This window comes from Carlito syrichta, unplaced genomic scaffold (assembly GCF_000164805.1).
Source record: "Carlito syrichta isolate Samal-C Ts95f unplaced genomic scaffold, Tarsius_syrichta-2.0.1 Scaffold304694, whole genome shotgun sequence".
In the NCBI taxonomy this organism is placed as follows: Eukaryota; Metazoa; Chordata; class Mammalia; order Primates; family Tarsiidae; genus Carlito; species Carlito syrichta.
In genome coordinates this window covers 60,553-81,218 of record NW_007248790.1, presented here as the reverse complement: position 1 = coordinate 81,218, position 20,666 = coordinate 60,553, and the positions used below count along the sequence as shown (strand labels likewise).

The 20,666-nt window shown below is 36.4% G+C and overlaps 1 protein-coding gene across 3 annotated transcripts in view; it reads left to right on the top strand.

Moving 5' to 3' along the window:
* The window catches only part of APC (APC, WNT signaling pathway regulator), a 131,127-nt gene that overhangs the window by 64,469 nt on the left and 45,992 nt on the right, over positions 1-20,666 (top strand). For 2 of the 3 annotated variants that reach the window (XM_021713715.1, XM_008060673.2), the window contains 2 exons: positions 1,131-1,244; positions 12,359-12,442. In XM_021713715.1, coding sequence (XP_021569390.1) covers positions 1,131-1,244; positions 12,359-12,442 — 198 coding nt within the window. The remainder of the gene's footprint in view (positions 1-1,130; positions 1,245-12,358; positions 12,443-20,666) is intronic. The other variant, XM_021713716.1, reaches the window with a different exon arrangement.

The window sequence follows — 20,666 nt, the reverse complement described above, 5'->3', positions numbered from 1 at the left end:
GTGCAGTGTTTTTTTGCAGGGGGGTATATGGAAAGTGGAGGACTAATGAGTGAAGTTAACAACTGGCACGATGGTAATAAGAAATAACATGCAGACTATTTCATCTATATTGCAACCCATAACTTGGGTATGCCTAAGGGAATACATTCTACGTATGAATGTCATCTGTTTGTGGCAAGGGAAAAGGGTGAGAGCTACAGTAACTTAAACTGACAATGCAATTTGAAGTTCTTGGACCAGAATGCTATTCTGAGTCAGGCATGTGTCATGTAGTTTTTTTCTGGGCACACAAAGTATGAAAAATCTATAGCATTTCCTCGTTTCTTTCATGGCCCATTATAAGTCTGTCACCATCATTTTATGTAAACATGTTTTTAGCCTTTATTACTTCTTGGGGCATGTGTTTTTAAATTTCATTACCTTACTTTACATCCTTTTGCATGCCTGGCAGTTATCACAGTTCCTGGAATTTTTATTAGAGGGTTAATAAATTTTTTAATGAGTTAATACCCACTCTGAAGAAATACCTTTTTATTTGTTTCAACTTTGCTTTACTTTTAAATCTTTACTAAAGTCTCTGTTGACTACTTGTCCACTTTATGATTATCTGTATAATTTATAGACTTTTTCTTATCCCATTTCCTTCATTTTACAAATGGAAAAGTTCTCTTTGTTTAGTCTATATTCCATGGTAATTCTTACCTTAATTTGAGGTATAAAATTTAAAATGATAGACCCGATAGAAAATGATTTTTCTGTGTTGTCCACATCAATATGCTAGTCTTTAATATTTAAAAGTAATGCCTCTGTACTGGAGAAGAATCATAAGGGAACTGAAGTTAGCTCACCCTAACTGGACCAATTAAATATTTTAAATGAAATCATCCAGTTTAGTTAAAGCCATTTATGGCTTTGGTACAATAAGTATTCCAACTCCACATCACTTCAGGGACCCTAGCACCTATAGTCAAGTTTTAGGACTCCTTGGAGTAAAAAATAATTTTCTTATGCCCCATAACTTACACATTTGCTTATTCATTTTCTTTATTGGCATTTATATGCTTTTTTGCTTTTACTGATAAGCACATAAATACAAGATATTGATATTTTTATATTATTTGTGGTTTTAGTTTTCTTTACAAACAGATATGACCAGAAGGCAATTAGAATATGAAGCAAGGCAAATCAGAGTTGCAATGGAAGAACAACTGGGTACCTGCCAGGACATGGAAAAACGAGCACAGGTGAGTTATTTGTTTTTAAACTATAAAACAGCACCAGCTAGGGAAGAGCCATTAGGAGTAAAATTAATCACAGCTGTTGACATTGATTAAATTTTATTATTAAAGATATTTATAAGTCTATTGTTACTTTGGCACTATTTCAAAATAAGAATAATTTACCATGGCTGCTGGGCAACATAATCAATATTCATTCAATTCTGCCTCCAACCATATTCATTTCCCTTGGTACTGTTCTGTTCTGCTTTGGAATTATGAGGGGAGAAAGTTAGATGCTAGTTTTCAGGTAGCTGATGACCAACTTCAGTTCTCTTTTGAGATTCTTACTTTTTGTAATGAAAATATGTGTAATGACATTCAGAATATGGCACTGCCCTTCAGGTTGTGTACTTGGAAAAAAAGATGTAAACCCTGGTTCAAGTATAGTAGGAAGGAAACAAAGAGAACATTAGGAAAAATGAAATAAATAGGACAGTGAACATTCCCATATTTTTACTCTCAACTAATGTCAAGAAAGAATATTAGCTAGCTTTGCTATTTATCAAGCATTTTAATATGTTACTGAATTTTGCCTTTTTATATCCACAGAAGTGTATGACTAATGTTTTTGAGCCCTAAAGAGACTTTGCCAGTTGCCTTGTCCATTTCAAAACAAGCATGGGGAATATTTTTTGGAACAAATTGGGAGGAAAACATTTAAAGATTTTAAGTAAATGGCAAATGAAAGGAAAGACCTACATTTATATGTGTTGTATAAATATATATTTTTTGTATTCTGTAAAGTTTTGCAATATAGAACATTTTACATTCCCCAAAGTATAGTCCTTGTGATAACCTCCTAAACGTAATATTTATTCTATTTATGTTGGAGTATGGTGATAAGCTAAGGTGGTACTTAAATAATAGTACCATGGTACATTTCATAGTCCATACATATTAGTTTCACAGTGTGGTTGGGTCCTTAATTAGTGTGTGTGCGTGCATGCAAATACATGCATGTGTATGTGTGTATTAGTTAAATGTGTATATAATATATTATTTTCTCTTACCCTTCTGTTGCTCCCATCCTGTTCAGTTAGATTAATGGCTTAAATGTCAAAAGTAAAGCTTTAAACTTTTCATTAGAAAATACACAAATATTTTTTATATTGGAGTAGGAAAGGATTTCTTAAAGACTTAAAACACTAATCATAAAAGACTGATAAACTTTACTTTGTTAAAATCAGCCTGGGGAACGTAGAGAGACCTAGACTCTACAAAAAAATTAAAAATTAGCTGGGCATGATGTCATGTGCCTAGAGTCCCAGCTACTCACTCAGGAGGCTGAGGCAGAAGGATCACTTGAACCTAGGAGTTGGAGACTGCAGTGTGCCATGATCATGCCACTGCACTCCAGCCTGGGCAACAGAGTGAGACAGTGACATTAAAAAAAGAAAAAAAGAAGAAGAAGAAGAAGAATTTATCTTCATCGGGTTCCTTAAAGAAAGTGAAACGATAAGTTACAAGTTGGGAAAAGATATTTACCACCATATAACTGACAAATAATTAAAATCAAGAATATATAAAGAACTTCCAAAAATATGATCCATTTTACATTTAGATTTAAATTTGAGATTTTTGGGGGAATTATTTTAAAATGTCAGGCAGCTTTGTTTCCAGAAAAACTGAGATATATTGCTGTAGTTTATCTAAATTTGTATTTTTAGAATGTGAACGTATGGAATACTATGGACAGAAGTTAATCTTTTTGTATCAATGTGTTTCTTTTTAGAGATTCTTTTTTTTGGTTTTTTGAGTTGGAGTCTCACTCTGTTGCCCAGGCTGGAGTGTAGTGGTACTCTCAGGCGATCCTTCCACTGCAGCCTTCCAAGTAACTGGGACTACAGGCATGTACCACCATGCCCGGCTAATTTTTTTGATTTATTATAGAGATGAGGTCTTGCCAAGTTGCCCAGGCTGGTCGTGAACCCATGGATTCAGGCAGTCCTCTCACCTCAGCCTCCCAAAGTGCTGGGATTATAGGCGTGAGCCACCGTGCCTGGCTTTAGAAATCCTTTAAAGAACAAGGGGAGGTAGGAGTTGTGAAAATTCTTATGCTATATAAATATAAGTAGATATATTCCAGTTTAATCTATATCCCAGAAGAGAGATAAACTTGAGTTTTTTCCTGGCCTTTTTGTTTAGACATGTGTTGAAATTGTATTTTTTATTTTATTCTGGAGTACATTGTTCTTCATTTTTGTAGTTAATATCTTAAGTAAATTTTATTCCATATTTTAAGAAATGTAACAAACATTCATTTTTTTTCTGGGAATATAAACATTAGAGTTAAAGAATTATTATAAACAAGGTAAAAAAACAAATAATGGAAATGTTGGTAGCATATATAAGGGAATTAATATCCTTCCTATATAAGAATCACCTCCAAATCAATGAAAACAGGCAACCAAGTAGCAAAATAGTCAGAAGATGTAATATTCTCATCACTAAATAAGTTCATGTTTAATAAATAATTGTGAAAACAGTTGTGAAAAGATGCTTACACATCACTTTCATCATGATAAGGTACTTTTTTTTTGGACTATCACACTGGGGAAACTTTATAATTTGATGACATGCAGAATTGGTAAGGGTATGGAATTAAAAATCATTTTCTACCCTGTTTTAAGAATCAACTGATACATTTGTGGAGTACAATTTGGTAGTATCTGCCAAAAATTAAAATGCTTATGCTCTCTGACCCTATTTCTGTAGGACTTTTAGCACTATTTACTGTATTTCTGTAAAATATAAATACATATTTTAAATTATTAAATGAGTAATATTAAGCTGTTAAAAATAAGATACTGGGAATAGTGGAAATACAGTCACCAAAGCACTCCCTTCCCTCCTAACTTGCTGCTTGGGTGACTCTACAAGTAAAACAAGAATGGTCCTGGAGGGGCATCTCAGGAGGCCCTGAAGCCCTGAGAAAAAGTGTGGACTCTTATTTGCAAGGGGAAGCAGTAAAGAAGAATGCCAAACAAAGTAAGAGTAGAGTGAAAGTTTTAAACATTAAGTATTTACCAGAAACTGGAAGCAAACTTTATGTTCAGAAAACAGAAAAATAATGAGATAACATCATTGCAGTCATTAATATGTTTGGGGTGCTTGCTGTCATCACTATTAACTTACTTTGCCTGAGAGGCACCACTAATACAAGTAGAAAAATGAAGTAAGTGATATAAATACTAACACTGCTTTCAAACTCAGAGGAAGAGATCAAATATTTGTAAGTGATATGGTTGTTTGCCTAGAAAAGCCTTAGAAAATGAACAAAAAATATTTATTTAAACTAATAGGAGAATTTAGTAAAGTGGCTGGAGTTAAGGGCATGAAAAAAAAACAACTAGCTTTTCTCTATAGCAGTAACTACCAGTTAAAAATGGAAATGGGAGCCGGACTCGGTGGCTCAGCCTGTATTCCCATGCTTTGGGAGGCCGAGGTGAGTGGATTGCCTGAGCCCACGGGTTCGAGACCCGCCTGGGCAACTTGGCAAGCCCTCATCTCTACAATAAATAAAATCAGCCGGGCATGGTAGCGCGTGCCTGTAATTCCAGCTACTCGGAAGGCTGAGGCGGAAGGATCGCCAGAGCCCAGCAGGTCAAGGCCGCTCTCGGCCACCGCACTCCAGTCTGGGCAACAGAGTGAGACTCCAACTCAAAAAAAAATGGAAATGGGGTAGGAGGACCGATTCACAGTAACAGGAAACTTTAACTTGAAAAGACCCACGTGAAGAAAAATATAACATTGCTGAAGGACATTAAATTTTTTGGAACCTGGAAGAATGATTCTAAAGTTTATAATGTAAAAACGTCCAAAAACATTTATGAAGAAAAGCATAACTAGAGATCTACCTTAACATTTGTTAAAATATGCTGTAAAGATGTTGAAATAATCACAGTGTAATAGAAGCAAAGAAATAGACGCAGACAAATGATACAGAGTAGAGACTAGAAAAAGGTACAGAAATACCTGGACTCTTTTATGGCAGAAGTTACATTGTAAATTTTAAGGAAAATGGTAATTACTCAGTAAATGAGAATTACTCAGTAAATGGTAAACGATTCAGTAAACTAATGACCGATTTGAAGATGGGGAATTAAATTAGACCCTACCTCTAATAAAATCAGAGATAGATTAAATATCCAAATGTGAAAAACAAATCTAAAATTAATAAAAGAAAGAATCAGACAATAGAGACCTTTTTTTTTTAAAAAAAAATGGAAACTCAAAAGTAATAAAGAGGGGAAAGATTTTCATCCCACAAAAGATAAACTAAGGGAAAATATTTATAATACATAAAGGGGAAATGGTTAATATCCCTAAAATATGAGAATTCCTACAAATCAACATGAAAAAAAATCCCTGTTTGGTTTGCTTTGTTTTGTTGAGATAAGGCCTTGCTATGTTGCCCAGGCTGGAGTTTAGTGGCAATTCACAGGAGCAGTCGTAATGCACTACAGCCTGGAACTCCTGGGCTCAAGCCTACAGTCTCTGGAGCCACCATGCCCATCTGTGTTTTTAAGTGGGCAGAGGATTTAATCAGGTAATTAATTAAAAAGATGCAAATGACCAGTGAAATACATACAAATGACTGGTAAAGACTTGAGGAAAACTCAAAATTCACTCTTGCTTTTTTATGTGAGGTTGTTAGTCTCTACCTGCTTCTGTTTGTATATTATTTATTTATTTACTCTTTCATTTGTTCAACTTGTATTTGGTCACTCAGCTTGGTGTACCATACTCTTCTATGGGCATGTAATCGAAGGTTGCAAAAAAGTACATCAGGTTGTTAGTAGAGCTTAACTTCTGGGATGTGAGGATGGGTGAGGTGAAGGCTACACCTCTATATTGACATAAGTTTTTACAATTAGATGGTACTGTTTAATACAGTTTATCTCTTCCCTAGTTGATTGATACTATAATTTTTCAGTTTAAAGCAACTCTGAAAACATATTTATTCATGTCTTATAAACAAATATACAGGCTGGGCTTGATGGCTCAGCCTGTAATCCCAGCACTTTGGGAGGCCGAGGTGAGTGAATTGCCTGGGCCAGTAGGTTCGAGACCCACCCTGGCAACTTGGCGAGACCTTGTCTCTCCACTGCATCAAAAATTAGGCGGGCGTGGTAGCATGCGCCTGTAGTTGCAGCTACTTGGAAGGCTGAGATGGAAGGATCGCCAGAACCCAGCTGGTTGAGTCTGCGGTGGCCAGGAGTGTGCCACTGCACTCCAGTCTGGATGACAGAGTGAGACTCTGACTCAAAAACAAAAAAAACAAATGTGCAAGAGTTCCTCTGAGGAGTCAACAGTCTTTTTCTTAAAGGGATGCACAGTTAATATTTTAGGCTTTGTGGACCTTATGGTCTCTGTCGCAACTATACAACCCTGCCTTTTAACAAGAAAGCAACCATAGACATATGAACAAATGAGCGTGGCTGTGTTTTAATAAAGTTTAATTTACAAAAACAGTTGGTTGGCAGGCCCTCATTTGCTGACCTCTGCTCTAGGGTATGTAATTAAAAACACAATTACTAACCATGAGGTATGAGTGTTTTGAGCTAGATTTTCCAAGTTACTCTCAAAGTGATCTTTTCATTTTATTTTGCTACAAGTAATATGTGGGAATTTCTGTGTGTCTTCTGTAGCACTTGTGAGTCAGACTTTGTAATTAACAATCAGTGGGCAGTGGAGCATTTTGCTATCTTAGTTTACATTTATCTGAACTATTAAAGTTGATGTCTTATTTATTAGACTTTTGGGTTTTCTTTCTAAGTTACTTGTTCATATCCTTTCCCCACTTTCTGTTGTGTTAAATGTCTTATTCTTATTTACCTGAGAGATGTTTTAATAATAACAAAAATTAGCTTTTGTAATAAGACCAAATATATTACCAGTTGTGGTTTCTATGACCTACTCATACATCTTATCCTGTTCTAAAGTCATAAAGATACCTCCTATTATTTCTAATAGTTTTAAAGTTTTATTTTACAATTAGGTCTTTAATTCATCTTTAATCTTTTGTTACGTATGTGTGTATTATAGATGTCATGGAGGTAGGAATCTTTTTATGTACATATGTCTGTATAGTTTTTAAAAACGTAATTGTATTCTGCCTCATTACGCTTCCATTTGAAGTTCATCCTCTAATTCAAATAAAAGCTTTATGGGCTTTTGATTAGGATTACATTCAATTTATGGATTAGGAAGTCATATCTTTATAATATTTGGACTTTTTGATTGAAGGGATGGTCTCTGGAGCCAAGTCTCCTTTTTATTAAAACCCCATATCTGCCATTTATCAGCATAGTGATCTTGGGCAAACTCTACCTCAGTTTTCTTGTCAGAAAAATACAGATAATGATAAACTATAAAATGTGTGAGTGAAATGAGTTGATAATGTGTAAAAGCACTTAGAACCTGACACATAGTAAACAGTAAATAGTGGCATTGTTATGAATTCTATAGCTCTATTCACTTAGGTTTTGTTTTCTGTTCTTCAATAAAGTTTTGTAATATTCTCCACAGATGTCTTACACGTCATTTTTAAAGATTTATTCCTAGATATGTTCTAGTTTTTGTTGCTATTATAAATGAGAATGTCTTGAATTACATAACTAATTATATTTAAGTAATAAGTATCCAGCAATCTTCCTGAACTCTTTTATTATACCATCTCTAGTTTAACATTCTATACACTGTCATATTGTTCGCAAATGACAATTTTTAAATTCTTTCTCATCCTTGTAGCTTTTTTCTTTTGTTGTATTATATAAGAACTCTAATAATCTTTGAGTGGAAACAATGATAGTGTTCTTTTTCTAGTCTAGACATTAAAAGGAATTCTTCTAAAATTTCACAGTTAAGTATGTTGTTTACTCAAGGCTTTTAATAGATATCTTTTATCAAGTTAAGGAATTTACCTTCTGCTCTAATTTGTTGAGAGTTTTCCAGAATTTGTGTTACTATTGCAGATTTTTGAAATCAGTTTTTCTAAAGTTATACCAACTTCTTACTACTGAAAATTTTGGGTTTTTTTAAACATAATTCACAAATGCTCAATATTGTCTTATAGAAAAGGAAAGAGTTACCAGTTAAGCATCCCTAATCCAAAAATCCAAAATCTAAAATACTACAATGAGCATTTCCTTTGAGTGTCCTATCAGTGTTTTGATTTTTTGAGCACTTTAGACTTTGGATTTTTATATTAGGGCTAGGAATTTACGAATATTTAAACTATACTGTCTTTTTCCATTATCTTATTGAGAAACAGAACCATGAGGAATGTCATATCAGAAACGATCCATCTCAGTGGACATCAAGACATAGATATCACTTCAGGATTTAGTATGATTTGTAGAAATGTGTGTCAAGGAGAGGAGTATTAGATCTAATTTTTCATTTTTATTCTATAAATATTAAAATATTTGACTTGGGACTTTAGTAATGAATGGGAATTGATTATCTAGGAAAGGGGGAAACAAATTTTTTTTACTTCTAAATTTTTTATTTTAAAAATGTGGGGTATAATTCAAGGTTAGGTATATAAATATTCATTATGCAGCTACCCTTGTTGATGAGGTATGCCCCTCCTTCCCCAGGCAGATTCCCACTACTGTCAGTCCCACCTCCCTACCCCCCTGCAATTTCCTGCTACTGCCATTCCTTTTCTTATATATTATGATAGTTGTTCAAGGTCCGCTTATGAGTGAGAACATGTGATACTCAGTTCTTTGTTTCTGTGAAAGATCACTCAGTGTTATAGGCTCTAAGTTCATCCAGGTTGCTGTGAAGTTCATAATTTTGTTCTTCTTTACGGCTGTGTAATATTCCATTGTGTATATGTACCACATTTTTAAAATCCAGTCTTCTTTTGATGGGCAACATGGTTGGTTCCATATTCTTGCTATTGTGCACAATGTGGTGATAAACATACGTGTGTAAGCTGGGCTCGGTGGTTCAGCCTGTAATCCCAGTGCTTTGGGAGGCTGAAGTGAGTAGATTGCCTGAGCCTGCAGGTTTGAGACCCGTCTAGGCAACTTGGCGAGACCTCATCTTTACAATAAGTCACAAATTAGCTGGGCATGGTAGCACGTACCTGTAGTTCCAACTACTTGGAAGGCTGAGGCGGAAGGATCGCCGGAGCCCAGCAGGTCGAGGCTGCAGTGGCCGGGAGCGACCACTGCACTCCAGTCTGGGTGCAGAGTGAGACACCAACTCAAAAAAAAGAAAAAAATATGTGTGCATGTATCTTTTTTATAGAGTGATTTGAGTTCTTCCAGGTATATTCCCAGTAGGGGAATTGCGGGGTCATATGGAAGGTAGATTTTTAGAACTTTTAGAAATTGCCACACTGTTTTCCACAGAGGCTGTACTAGTTACACTCCCACCAACAGTGTAGAAGTGTTCTCTTTTTGCCACATCCTTTCCAGCGTCTGTTATTTTTTGAGTTGTCGATGATGGCCATCCTGCCTGGAGTTAGGTGGTATCTCAGTGTGGTTTTAATTTGCATTTCTTTGATGACTAGTGAGGTTGAGCATTTTTTCATGTATCTGTTGGCTGCTCATATGTCTTCTTTTGAGAAGTGTCTGTTCATATCTTTTGCCCACTTTGTAATGGGGCTGTTTGTTTTTTTCTTTTTCTTTTTCTTTTCAGCATGTTTGAGTTCCTGTAGATCCTAGATGTTAGATCTTTCTCAGACATACAGTCGGCAAATATTTTTTCCCAGTCTGTGGGCTGTCTCCCTGCCCTCTTGATGGTTTCTTTGGCTTTGCAGAAGCTTGTCAGTTTGATGAGGTCCCACTTATCTATCTTATCTCTTACAGCAAGGACACTTGGGGTTTTGATCAGGAATTGGTTGCCAGTTCCAATTTCCATAAGGGTGTTTCCTGCATTTTCTAAGGTTCTTATAGTTTGAAGTTTTATGTTTAGGTATTTGATCCATTTAGAGTTGGTTTTTGTGTATGGGGATTGGTATGGGTCTTGTTTTAATCTTTTGCATGTAGTCAGCCAGTTTTCCAGTACCATTTACTGAAGAGGTTCTCTTCTCCCCTGTGGTGGAGACTTTGTCGAAGATGAGTTAGTTGAGAAATTGAGGTTTTGCTTCTGGAATCTCTAACCTTTTCTTAAACCAATACTAGGCTGTTTTAATTATTGTAGCTTCATAATAAAGTTTAAAGTCTGGGAGTATGATACCTCCCGCTTTGGTTTTTTTGCTGAAAATTGTGTTGGCTACTCATGGTTGTTTATTTTTCCATATGAATTCCTGTATTGTTGTTTCCAGGTCTGAGAAGAATGCTGCTGGTAATTTGAGGGGTATTGCGTTAAATCTGTAGATTGCCTTAGGTAGAATGGACATCTTAACACTGTTGATTCTTCCAATCCATGAGCATGGAATATTTTTCCACTTTTTTGGTCATCTTTGATTTCTTTGAGCAGTGTTTTGTAGTTTTCATTGTAAAGGTCTTTCACATCCCTGGTTAGGAAGATGCCAAGGCATTTCATTTCATTTCATTTATTTATTTATTTATGGCTATTGTGAATGGGATTGTGCTTTTTATTTGGGTGGAAACAAATTTTAAAAGCCAGTAATTGGGTATAGTTTGGTTGTTTCTCTAAAGCCAGGAAATATTTATCCTCTGGTTATAGAAGTGATCACTCATCTTTGCAGTATCTTTAGAAAACTACCAAAAGTACAGGCATTTCTCCTTCAGCCTGTTTTCATTATGTGACTTGGATATGGTAAGAGCTGTTAATTAGAGGGTATTATTTACCTTAAGTTTTCTAATTTCAGAATCATGATAGCGAGTTAGCATAGTTGTAGTACTTAAAGGAAAGAAGAAAAATTGATTGGAGGAGGGAGTGAGCACAACTACTTTGAGTTTTTCTGTTTTGTGTATCATAACACTGGATAATAGCAGCAATAAGTAGTTTTACTGTAGTAGTAAGAAAAGTGTGAGGGCATTGTATTTAAGCAAAACTAAATATGATCAAAGGGTGTTTGTATGTAAGTTTTATAACTATATATATTTAAAGCTAATTGCTATGGTACTTTTATTATTTATCCATTGGGGGATATATGCTCAGAAATCTTTTATTGATGGAGAACATAACCAAAACCAAAAAGTTTGGAAACTTTCCATCCAACTTCTGACACTTTTTCCCCCATTAAAGCAATTACTTTTATAATACAATTTTTAATTCTTCAATATTAGGATGTTAATTATAGAATTATTGCAGAAAATGGTACAACATTGTCAGTACTTGTTTTTAAAACTATATGTTTGATCTGTCATAAAACTAATTTTTACAAATAATTTCAGTTTGCAAGGTCTTTATACATGAGTAATTTGTTTTTTACCATTTCTACTAGTGTTCATAAAAATTAAAACAACTTTTAGCTTTAAAAATAAGAAAATGTTTTTGCCACGTTGTTTTAATTCCATTTTGGTTCTGTCTTTAGTTACTGCTTTGTGGCATGGATGGTCTTGGTATAATGGGAAAGCAAAAGCTCTGTCATCTTTGTGATCCTGGTGTTGGAAATAAAAATAATGTTTAGCTGCAGTAGGTATTTGTAAAGGCAGAAAAGTACTACTGAATAGAAGTAGCAGAGGTAACTTTGAGAAGGATTAGTTCTACTGCTTAAATCCTGATGTTTGTTGAAACAATTTAGATATCTTTCCCTTTATAGGTATATAATGTTTATATAAATCCATTACGTTATATTAAAGTCTGAATTCATATAAAAGATTAAATTCAGGTATAGTGTTCTCTTTGTTGAAATCTTTTTTGAGAATAATTTAGATATGAGTTTTCACAATACATGCAGTATACAATTTGGTATATGACTTGTATTTCTATAATTGTACTAAACAGATCTAGAAGTCAGTTGCAAAAAGTAAGGTATATTAAAAAATTGAACTGACCCCAATTTGCACTTCATATTTACATATCTAGCCTCTTAAATAAGAATGGTTTGGCATACCCTGAGCTATTAAATGGTAGCCATAGTATGATTATTTATACTAATGCTTATTAATAAAGCATATCTAATTTGGTCTCTTATTTTATTTTAGCGAAGAATAGCCAGAATTCAACAAATAGACAAGGATATACTTCGTATACGACAGCTTTTACAGTCCCAGGCAACAGAAGCAGAGGTCAGTAAATTGCCTTTTTGTTTGCAGGTATAAAAATAGGTGATTAGTCTAAGAAAATAAGATATGTATAATTAATGTTGCAATTATTGAAATACAGATTTTTACATAGAATTTAAACACTATAATTTTTTTCATGAAATTATCAAAAACCTGGACTATTTTTATTTCCTTATAATTTTTTGGCAGTTAAAATCTATAGAGCTGTAAATATAGATCCCTGACTTTAGCTGTCAGTTTACATATTATCATAAACTAACTTAATTTGGCTTATATCATTTATCATGTAAACGTTTTTGTATATGTAACCCATAGTAAGAATTGATGATATACTTTTACCTTTACTTATTCCACAGACCCCACTAAAGTGATAGTAGAAAGGATTAAATGAAAAAGTCACAAAGATCAGGGGAGGTGGCAATAAAATTTGAGGAGCTGGCAAACAAATGGTAACTATTCTAGCATGTCACAGAGAGTTGACCTCTGAGTCAGCAATAGGAAAAGTCAGCAACTAGGTGCCTGTGGATGTGAGGATAAAAAAGAGCTAAAAGCAGAAGGATGTTTGACAGTCTATTAAGCAGCAGTTGGACCTCCAGAACCTCTCTACAACTCTGTACAGTTGCATGATTGCTCCTTTCCAGTCCCAGAAAAAGATGAAAGATTCTTTTTCTCTGGAAAAGATAAACAAAGGGTCTTCGGTTAGGAGCAGGCCTACTTTAACTGAAGGTGGGAATATCATACAAGAAAGTGAATAATGTGAAATTTACGTACTGAATGCTGAAACCTCCATTGGCATTCAGGTTTATGTATCTCCAGGCAAGTTTCTGGAAGAAACTTGTCTAAGAAATGTGACTAACCCAAGAAAAAAGACCTAAAGATACATGGGAGGATTCACCAACAAAACAGCCCAGCTAGGTCAGTCTGCAGGGTAACTATAGTTGACAGACTCCATTTTCAGGCATAGAGCTTCATTTAGCTTTTTTATAGGTAACCCACTTTTAAATATGGGTGAACACTAACAACCACCAGACATTATAAGAAAGTTTCTAATAAGAAAAGTTATGGAACTAGATCATTTCTTATTGCAGGAAGTGGAAAACTTCAAAAAATAAAATTAGCATTAATAGTCTCAATAAAAAAAAAAATAATACATCCATAAAGCAAGAAAAGCATAGTATACAAAAGGAGATACATTTAGAGAATTAAAGAGTTCTTGGAAGTCAAAATTGTGATAGCAGAAATGAAAAACTCAATAGAAAGGTTATAAGATAAATTTATCAGAGAGTAGAACAAAAGGACAATGAGTTGGAAAAGAGAAAAGATAAAAGTCAGAATCATTCTAGGAAAGTTTGTTATCCAAATAAAAGGAGTTCCAGAAAGAGAATGGAGAAACTAGAGAGAAGAAATCATCATAGAAATAAACTCAAATGTCCCAGAACCAAAGGGCATAGTTTTGCAAAATAAAATAAAATAGTCTCTCCAGTATCTAACATCACAGATAAAAATAATCCTACACTAAGGCATATCATGATGAAATTTCAGATCACTGGGGATAAAGAGAAAATTCTAAAACCTTCCAGAGCAGGACAAAAAAACAAATTTCACACAAAGGAACAGGCTGAAGATTTATAAACAATGACACTGGAAGCTGGCAAGTAGGGTGCCAATTTCTTATAATTTTTGAGAGAAAATTATGTCCAGCTGCGTTATGACATTAATTTTTTTTTTTTTTTTTTTTTGGTTGGAGTCTCACTTTGTCACCCAGACTGGAGTGCAGTGGCCACAGCCACTGCAACCTCGACCTGCTGGGCTCTGGCTATCCTTCCACCTCAGCCTTCCAAGTAGCTGGAACTACAGGCGCACGCTACCACGCCCAGCTAATTTTTTATTTTATTGTAGAGATGAGGTCTCACCAAGTTGCCCAGGCAGGTCTTGAACCCACGGACTCAGGCAATCCACTCACCTCAGCCTCCCAAAGTGCTGGGATTACAGGCTGAGCCACCAAGCCCGGCTATGACATCAATTTTTTGACACCATTCGGTATCCTACAATTAGGTTCAACTTTGATCCAACTGCCCATAGTTAGTGTAGACTCCACAAGTAAAGAGGGAAGTCATTCACAAGACTGTCTTCTTCAAATGCCAGCCACAAGCTTTGGGTGTGGGTGTTCCCAAGTCACCAGCACTTCTGCCTAGCTGTCTATAAACCCCACCCCCATGTTGGTACCATTCCATTATGACACTGCTATGGCATACTCAGAGAATTAACACAGCCCCAACAGATAAAGGACAAAGTCATTCACAAGACTGCCCGTACCTCAGATGCCAGCCACAAATGTTAGGTGTCCCCAAGCTACCCGTATGTCTGCCCTGTGGATTTTAAATTCAGGGTTTCCCACAACCCCCTCAGGTTTGATAATTCACTAGAACAACTCACAAAACTCACTTCTAATAGTGATGTTATAAGGATATAGATCAGGAACAACCAAATGAAGAGACACATGGGGCAAGGTCTAGGGAATGGGGAGTTGGGGGGGAGTAATGAGATTCCATGCTCTTCCCTCATGGAACCTAGGCATGTCTGTGTCCCAGCACATCAATTCACCGACCAGAAAGCTCCACTAAGCTTCAGCAGTCATGGTTTTTATTGGGATTTTATCCCGTAGGAATGATTGATTAAATAATTACCCTTGCAACTAATCTCAATTTCCAACCCCCCTTTCCTTCCTGGAGGCCGGTCTGGCCCAAAGTTCCAACCCTCTAATCACATGATGATGAGCTTCCAACCTGAAGCTATCTGGAGACCCACCATGAGTTGCCTCACTAGCATACCAAGAAATTCCAAGGTTTTTTTTTAACCTCTATGCCAGATACAAAGGTACAAAGACCCAATATATTTCTTTATCATACCATCCTAGACTTTGTCTCTAGTCAGACTGTCTATTTGAGAGTTAGAATAAAGACATTTTTAGACAGGCAAAGTCTCAAAAATATGTTTTTCTCATGCAACCTTTTCTGGAAACTATTAAAGGATGTATACTCAGATGAAATGAAAATGTGAAGCAAGAAAAATGAAGATTTGATATCCAGTACCCAGAGGATAATAATACAAGAGAAACAGATGAAAGAATTCTCACAATGAAGATGAAGGGAGATTCTGATATAAATGGTAGAGAAAGCAACCAGTCCATATTGGAACAGTTGAAAAGATTTCAGGAGCGATAAGTCCAAGAAACGAAATCAGTAGAATACCTTCTGTTTCTGAATGTATTGAAAGGAAGGAAATTTATACACAGTGGAAGAAACTTGAGGATAAGTCATAAGTACACAGAAGGACCAAATAAAACAATGAAGATAAAACTTTAACTCCATGGGCAACAAGGAGTTGTAAAGGAAAATAATCATGCCACCTGCCAGTCAAAATAATGTAAATAGTGAAAAACTATATAGCAGTAAAGCAGAACTAAAATAAAGCATTAAACTGGAAAATGCAGAACTAGCAATAGAAGCAGGTTACTTAGGGATAGGAGGTAACTACCCCCCTACCGAAAACAAAAACAGCCGAAAGAGATGAAAAAGAAAGGAATCTTTAAAAGAACATTTCATCCGTGCCTGACTTTTTAAATATCTTAGGAACCTTGGCTTTAGTGCCTCTGAATTTGAAATATGAAATTTGTAGAAACGTGTATTTGCTAAATAGACAGTTTAAGTACAATGTGATAGTCATAATCCTAAAATCATATATTAGCAATATAAGGAATAAGTATTCGTTTTGCAATGGCCTCTTGAGGGACTTTCAGCAGTATCATTTTGCTCCTTTTGTTGGCATTGTTGTTTGTAGCATTCCAATTGTTATGATGCTTTTTGTTTTTCTTGAGCAAATTTGCTATAGTTTGTTTTTAAATTTTTATTTATTTATTTTGAGTCAGAGTCTCTGTCATCCGGGCTGGAGTGCAGTGACATGATCCCAGCTGACCACAGCCTCAAGCTCCTATGCTCAAGCAATCCTCCCTCCTCTGCCTCCTGAGTGGCTGGGACCACAGACACGTGTCACCACCCTTGGCTAAATTTTTTATTTTTTAAAGAGTTGAGGTCTCACTGTGTTGCCCAGGCTGGTCTTGAGCTCATGGACTCAAGCAGTCCTCCTGCCTCAGCCTCCCAAAGTGCTAGGATTATAGGTGTGAGCCACTACTCCAGGTAAATTATTTTTAAATAGACAGTGTTTTGTTTTTACTTGATTAGTACTCATTTTATACTTTCTCTTTTCATATTTTCTGCTTTGAGCTTTGCTACTGTTTGTAGGGGTTTTTTTTAGTTATAGTTATTCCCCCCACCCCTTTTAAAGTCAGGGTTTCACTCTGTCAGGCTAGAGTGCAGCAGCATGATCACAACTCACTGCAGCCTCAACCTCCTGGGCTCCATGTGCTGCTTCCACCTCAGCCTCCCTAGTAGCTAGAACTGCAGGCATGTGCTGCCACTCCCAGCTAAGTTTTTTGTTTTTTATTTTTTGTGGAGACAAGGTCTTGCTATGTTTCCTAGGCTGATCTTAAGTTCCTGGGTTCAAGCAATTTTCCTGCCTCAGCTTCCCAGAGTGCTGGGACTTCAGGTGTGAGCCACTGTACCCATCCCTTTTTAAAAAAATTTTATTTTAGAGTCAGGTACATGTGAGGATTTGCTACATAAATTGCATGAAGGTTTCTAGTGAGTTCTCTCCTTCCCCAGTAGTGGACATGGTAACCCAATGGGTGATTGTGTACCCTTAATCCCAAAATTGTTCTTTTTCTTTATCTTTCTTATATCCTTATTATTACTGTTTTGCTGCAGTAATGATTAGTTTTTAAACCTAAAATATTATGTTTTTGTTTTTTTTTTGAGTTGGAGTCTCACTCTGTCGCCCAGACTGGAGTGCTGTGGCCGCTTCTGGCCACCGCAGCCTCGACCTGCTGGGCTCCGGCAATCCTTCCGCCTCAGCCTTCCGAGTAGCCGGAATTACAGGCGTGTGCTACCACGCCCAGCTGATTTTTTGATTTATTGTAGAAATGAGGTCTCACTGCCCAGGCGGGTCTCGAACCCGCGGGCTCAGGCAATCCACTCACCTCAGCCTCCCAAAGGCGCAGGATTACAGGCTGAGCCACCGAGCATGGTTTTAATGTATATATTTTTTCTAGTTGATTGAATCCTTTATTTGTATAAAATGGCATTTGGCCAGGCGTGGTGGCTCATGCCTGTAATCCAAATACTTTGGGAGGCTGAAACAAGAAGATTGATTGAGCCCAGGAGTTCAAGACCAGTCTGGGCAACATAGTGAGACTTCATCTCTACAAAACATCAAAAAATTAGCCAGCCAATGTGGCGCATACCTGTAGTCCAGCTGCTTGGGAGGCTGAGGCAGGAAGATCACCTGAGCCCAGAAGATGGAGAATGCGGTGAGCCATGATCATGCCACTGCACTTTAGTCTGACAGAGTGAGATCCTGACTCAAAGAAAGAAAAGAAAAAGCTCTCTGTTTTATTTAATGTTCTTTACCTTGAATTTCATAATGTTTGCTATTAATATTGCTACACTGGCTTTCTTTTCTTTCTTTTTTTTTTTTTTTACCTTTTGTCCAATATATTTTCTCTGCTTTTATTTACTAGCTCTCTGGACTCCAGATATTTCTAAAAAATTATCATTTGTTAATAGTACTCCTCGTTTTTCAGTATTGTTGCAAGTTTCTTTCAGGTTGGGGACTTGTTTATGTTTTTTGTATCTGTTCAGAACTTTTTATTCCTATTATTGGATTTAAAGTAGACTGTCTACCATTGTTATGTAATTTCTTCTTGCTTCCTTTGTTATAAAAACAGTTATAGGCCGGGCTCAGTGGCTCTGCCTGTAATCCCAGCATTTTGGGAGGCCGAGGTTTGCCTGAGCCCGTGGGTTCGAGACCTGCCTGGGCAACTTGGCGAGACTTCATCTCTACAATAAATCAAAAACTAGCCGGGCGTGGTAGCGCGTGCCTGTAATTCCAGCTACTTGGAAGGCTGAGGCGGAAGAATTGCCAGTGTCCAGCAGGTCGAGGCTGCGGTGGCTGGAAGCATGCCAGTGCACTCCAGTCTGGGTGACAGAGTGAGACTCCAACTCAAAAAAAAAAAAAAACAGTTATATCAGTCAAAGCCTAAGATGGCTACATTTAGTCTAATTATAAAAATAAACTACAGGAAGGAGCCATATCACGTTTAAGAAAAAACCAAAACCCTTTTTTATTTTGTTTTTTGGAGTTTGTTTATTCCATTATTGTCATTCTAATATAAGACAGAGAAGCTAGAAGATAGCGAAATGGGGAATTGGACACTCGCAAATTAGTTTATAAAGCAGTAGAGAAGAGAAAAGGGAAGGTTTCTGCCAAATAATTTCTCCTCATGAAGCATAGTGCCTTGTCTGGCTTAGGGTCTAGGTAATATGATTCAAGTATTATTACACTTAATTCAAAAATCAGCAGTTACATAAAGATATTTCAGGGAACCAGTATTAGGGCTTTCTTGTGTATCCTTCCAGACATAGTTTATTTATTGACAAGCAAATATAATGAGAAGGATAGGAGCTGTGAAGATAATGCAGCTCTAGAAAATAGCCAGTGAGAAATATTTATTAAGGTCCCATGCCCAGTACTCTTATAACTCATTAAAAAAAAGAAATGGAAGCCGGGCTCAGTGGCTCAGCCTGTAATCTCGCGCCTTTGGGAGGCTGAGTTGAGTGGATTGCCAGAGCCCGCGGGATCGAGACCTGCCTGGGCAAGCAAGACCTCATCTCTACAATAAATCAAAAATCAGCCGGGTGTGGTAGCGCGCACCTGTAGTTCCAGCTACTTGGAAGGCTGAGGCGGAAGGATTGCCAGAGCCCAGCAGGTCGAGGCTGCAGTGGCCAGGAGCAGCCACTGCGCTCCAGTCTGGGCGACAGAGTGAGACTCCAACTCAAAAAAAAAAGAAATGGAACCCAATTTAAAAGTTTGCAAAGGAGAAGCAGGACCCTTCATTGCTGGTGGGAATATAAAACCATGCAGCCACTTGAAAATCTGCTAGACACTTCCTCAAAATATTAAACATAGAGTGACCATAAGACCCAACTGTCATATGCCTATGTGTCTAGCCAAGAAAAGTAGAACATATGTCTGCACAGACTATCTTGAATGTTCATAGCAGCATTATTCTTAATACCCCAGAAGCAGAAACAGTACAAATGTGTTATCAATTGGTGAATGAACAAATAAAATATGTTATGTCCTTGCAATGGAATACTATTCAGCAATATAAAGTAACAAGTTACTGATACATTCTGTAAGATGGATGAACCCCAAAAGCATTGTAGGGAAAATAAGCCAGATACAGGTCCATTTATATGAAATGTCCATAAAAGGCAAATTTATAAAGATCAGAAGTAGATTAGTGGTTTTCTATAAATGGGAATGAGGATTAACTGTAAATGGACAGGAGGAATTTTATTGGAATGTTGAAAATGTCCTAAAACTGCATTACGGCTATGCTTCATAAATCTACTAAAAATCATTTAATTGTACACTTAAGATAAGTGGATTTCATGGTATTTAAATACCTCAACAACAGCAACAAAAATTTTTGTAAGTCTTATCACTTAGGGCAGAAAACATTGGGGAAGTTGTCCAGCAATTATGGAAATGAGGAAACCAGTTAGGATTACTCTTTCCAGAAATGGCCACAGCCTCTTTTGTCTTCAGTGTATCAAAGAGTACAGGCTGGCCTGTAGCCTAGGATCAGTGAAAGAATGAAAGGAAGTAATTAGGTAAGAGAAAAGAAAATAAAGATAATAAGTATTAAATAGTAGTTTGGTCTCTGGAGTTACAAGTTACCTGGGTTGTAATTCCAGCTCTGACTCTGCCATTTATTAGATATGTGACCAAAAGCCTGTTATTTATGTTCTCTGTGCCTCCGTCTCTTTATCTACAAAATGAAGATAATAATAGTATTTACTTTATAGGGTTGATATGAGAATTAAATAAATCAATCTGTGCCAAATGATTAGTGCATAGTTTACTTAATAATTACATAGGATTTTAAAATAAACTTTATCATGTTCTTCATCACCTTTTTAGTTTCTTCCCACCTTACTGGGCTTTATAGGCTCATCTTCCTTTATCTGGACAATAATTGTAGGCATTTCTTTTTTTTTTTTTTTGAGTTGGAGTCTCACTTGGTCGCCCAGACTGGAGTGCAGTG